This window comes from Megalobrama amblycephala, linkage group LG5 (genome assembly GCF_018812025.1).
Source record: "Megalobrama amblycephala isolate DHTTF-2021 linkage group LG5, ASM1881202v1, whole genome shotgun sequence".
NCBI classification, from domain to species: domain Eukaryota; kingdom Metazoa; phylum Chordata; class Actinopteri; order Cypriniformes; family Xenocyprididae; genus Megalobrama; species Megalobrama amblycephala.
Genome location: NC_063048.1, coordinates 25,128,433 through 25,132,294, shown reverse-complemented (window position 1 = coordinate 25,132,294; position 3,862 = coordinate 25,128,433). Strand labels below are relative to the sequence as shown.

At 39.6% G+C, this 3,862-nt stretch overlaps 1 protein-coding gene across 1 annotated transcript; it reads right to left on the bottom strand.

The window, feature by feature from the left end:
- Positions 1–391: 391 nt before the first annotated feature.
- Positions 392–1,619, bottom strand: ankrd9 (ankyrin repeat domain 9). The gene has a single exon (XM_048191486.1). It carries the CDS (start codon positions 1,416–1,418, stop codon positions 555–557), a length of 864 nt encoding a protein of 287 aa, XP_048047443.1. The 5' UTR covers positions 1,419–1,619; the 3' UTR covers positions 392–554.
- Between the last annotated feature and the right edge of the window lie 2,243 nt (positions 1,620–3,862).

The window sequence follows — 3,862 nt, the reverse complement described above, 5'->3', positions numbered from 1 at the left end:
TTTTTAAAGTGGATGAGTTGAACTAAATAGTGAACAAGTTCCCAGCATACAAGGGAAAACCTTTCTATTTAAAAAGCATCCCTGGACGCACCACATGAAGTTGGTTGAGAGAATATCCAATAGAAAAGGTGCAGAAGAAGAGCTTTGAAGAAGCTCAAAATGTGTTTATTATTTTTGGCTTCTTGCATAATCTTTCTTACTGGAATTATTTTAATTAGTGCAATTTTACTAACGTTATCCTAAATCGAGGATAGTAATATTAGAGATGCATAATTGTGTCCAAAACTTTTCACTGTTTATGTTTAAGGCAGAGGAAGATGTCTAATTTTTCATTCATAAGACTGCATCTTGAATCAACTTAATCTGAAACATGAAGCTCCAAGGCAACGAATGCAAAAAATATATATATTTAATAATTTTACAGTGTCATTCACAATGCAGGTACCCTAATGTAGTACAACACCAAACTATTCACATATTTACAGAGCTTATCACATACACTCAAACCTGAATATTTCAAGAAACAATTTAGTTAAACAATGTGCTTTATTACATTAAGCTTGATCCAATCTGAAGTCCAGAGGTTTCAAGAAGTCCGGCAGGGAGTCCAGCTGTTCTTTGGGAATGGACTGGCTGAGCTTCTGCATGGCCTGAACGAACAGTGAAGGAGGTGATGATTCTGAGAGCAGCTGGAAGGCCTGCTCTCCTATAAGACCCTTCCACACATCGGCATTGTCCTGCAACTGTCTCTTCATCTGGAAGCGAAATGTGGGCATGAATAAAATGAGGTAGCCAAGGCAGATGCGCTTCGTCCGCATGTCAAAGTCGCTCTGGCAAATCTGTGTGAGTAAACAGTCCAAGGGGGTGTTCCCTGTCAGGTCCGTTGCGTAAGGACAGGCGCCGTGACCCAACAACAGTATCAGGCACTCGGGACGCACCAGATCACACGCGAGATGCAGCGCGGTCTTGCTGCCGTCAGTATGCGCGCATCCGTGACGGTTCAGGTAGCTCTGTCTCTCGCAGTCTGTGAAGTCTTTAATAGTGTCCATAATCATTTTCAGGATGTTGATGCGGTTGTAGCGGACGGCTATGGTCAGGTGCGGTGTTGTGGATGCCTGGCAGCAGCAGAAACTTCTGCTGGGCATCTCCAGCGCGCGGGCGGAGAACCTGTTGAGTAAATAACGCGCGTACTGCTGGTGATCATGCACAAGCGCGTACAGAAACGCCTCCGACGGGGTGTACGCGCACGCCTGTCCGTCGTCTTCCCAATGAAACACCTCCATTGTCCGCATATCCTCCAGGACCCACACCGGCAACAGGTCCCGTACAGCCTGATAAAATGCAAATGAGGTTTTTTGGCATTGTTTCGGGGATTTATAATCCGCGCGACTCTCGTACATCCCCAGTTCCAAAGGCATTGTGAGTTCCGCCGTTATATTAAACGTTTTGGGGGGCTGTTTTGCGATTTATTTTTGTTTCTCGTGGTGTTCAATGCAGCCAGAGCTGATACTGAAACATCTGTGAGAATATAAATATGTAACACAGGAGACGAGGCGGAATAATAAATAATAAGGCGGTAATCTCGTACGATAGGGTCTAAAACCGTTCACCCGCCTTCAAACCCCACTACAAACTCAACTGAGAGTTTTTATATGCTGGGCAGCGCGTGTTGGTTTACGCATATCGCTGCGCTCTTTGCCATTGGATGCTAGCGCACGTCACAAGGGTACAAAGTGCCTCCAACCTTTCCTTATTAGTGTAGAACGCATGTGTGCGTACTGTATGTTTGGGCGATATCGAGTGACCCCCGCGCATTCAGTACATTCACCACAACTCGTTACATAATATTCCACAGGCCGAGTCACACGCTCTTTCGCGGTGTGATCTACTCGATCATGGCATTCTGAAAAAATTTTATTATTATGGTAAACGATTATTAGTGTTTTCTTCGAGGCTATAGGCTATTAATTATATAAATATTCACTTTTTTTTTTTACTTTTTGTCTTTTGGAAGAAGTCAAGGACACAATTATGTCAAAGTCAAAATTAATAAAACTGGATGATAACCAGGCTTAGAACTCCAGACGGTGTTGGAATGTCTAAAGGAACAAGACTGGAGCCTTATCAAAGGCTTATCAAGATGGTTGAGGAGCTTGTGCGCCATCTAGCGGATAAGTGTTGTGATTGGATATATATATATATATATATTTTTTATTTTTTATTTTATTTTTTTTGGTTTCTTCAGAAAAAAATAGATACGTACGTTTATCACTAAATCATTTTTCATTATTTATATCAGACCTCCGCTATTCTTTGGTTATTATTATTATTATTATTTCATGTAATAAAATAAAACAAGTTTTGGTTTAACTCTAATTATATGATCAGAGTATATCAATACATAATCAGATTATGCAATGAGGAGAAATAATGTATTTTAATAATAATTATTAGCCTATTATTATTATTATTATTATTATTATTAGGCTACAGCAAGCATTTTTGATTTATAAAAAGAGAAAAGGATCTGATCATAACATGGGTATGTTAGCACAAGCTCAGCAAATTAGCACTCCAGTAATGTCACGTCATGTTTATTTATTTGGCATTTTATTCAATAGATTGCTTAAAAGCAAGCAGCTTTACAGTATCAAACATGAAAAGAACTGTCAGTCCCTCATTCCATCAGAAGCACAACTTCATTTTCTACTATAAAGCGACTATCCAGTGTGTTCATGTTTTGACCCGATGAGATCTTATCTGAATATGAGGTCTCCGCAGAACAAAAGTGTGCGTTTCTGTATTTGTGGGTGTTTTCAAACTGGTGGGTGTTTATAAATCATGCAATGAAAATGATCCCCTTCACCCGACCCCACCCCTAAACCCAACACACAGTCTGACGTCGGCAAATCAGGTAACGCTTTCAAAAACACCCCCTCTGTTTATGGCCTTGCTGACAGATCTGGTAACTCCTATTACTGTCCTGCAGATACCTGTACTTGTCTTACCTCGATGGACTCAACAGATGAAAAATGAGTCAGAGAGAAGAGGCGTGAAAGAAGGCGGAGCCTCAGCGCAGTGAGCGCACACCTCGTCATGGACCAATGGTAGTACGAGGGTGTTTTGCAGCTGGAGCAAATTTTTCCTGAGAATTAGCATTGGCAAGCCATTTCAAACTCCCAAAATGGACTTTATTTTGGCCTGATTTTGTTTGAAATGACATCACATCAGTTCGTTCTTCGATTCCGTTTGAAGTTTATCGGGGCCTTAAGACAATTATTATCTAAATTAACAAAATTTTAAATATTGGGCAGAAACCTTGTACATCTCCATGTTTTGTCCCTTTTTTCATAAATCATTACTATTGGTCACCCTTTATGTCTGTCAGTAGGTTTTGCAAACCAAAGATGGTTTTGGACCATCTCTGCTTGTTTGCAGTACAATAGTAAATAAAAAAACTGGTTCTCTGAATACTGTGTTTACTTTTCTTATGAAACACTATATGTAAAGGCTAATATTTAATGTATTTGAGGAGCGGAGAAGAGTGCCGTTGAGGCACAGCCATACTGTCTTAAATATAGCCTATGTGGAGCTCTTCATCTTTTATAACATGAGATTTATGTTACAATATGAGGTAAGGCCCTGAGATTATGAAATGAAATGAGTGTGTAATCAGATAAAATATCATGTTACAACCTGTTTAACTGTATACTGTATACAAAAAAATGTACTGTTTCTCATTTTTAAGGTGTTTTGGATTTGATTAATTAAAATGTTTTTAAATACTATTTGCAGGTCATGTGTGCTATTTACACTAATGTTCAGGATCTCAGTGGGCTCCCACTCCAAATTTGCAAAAATA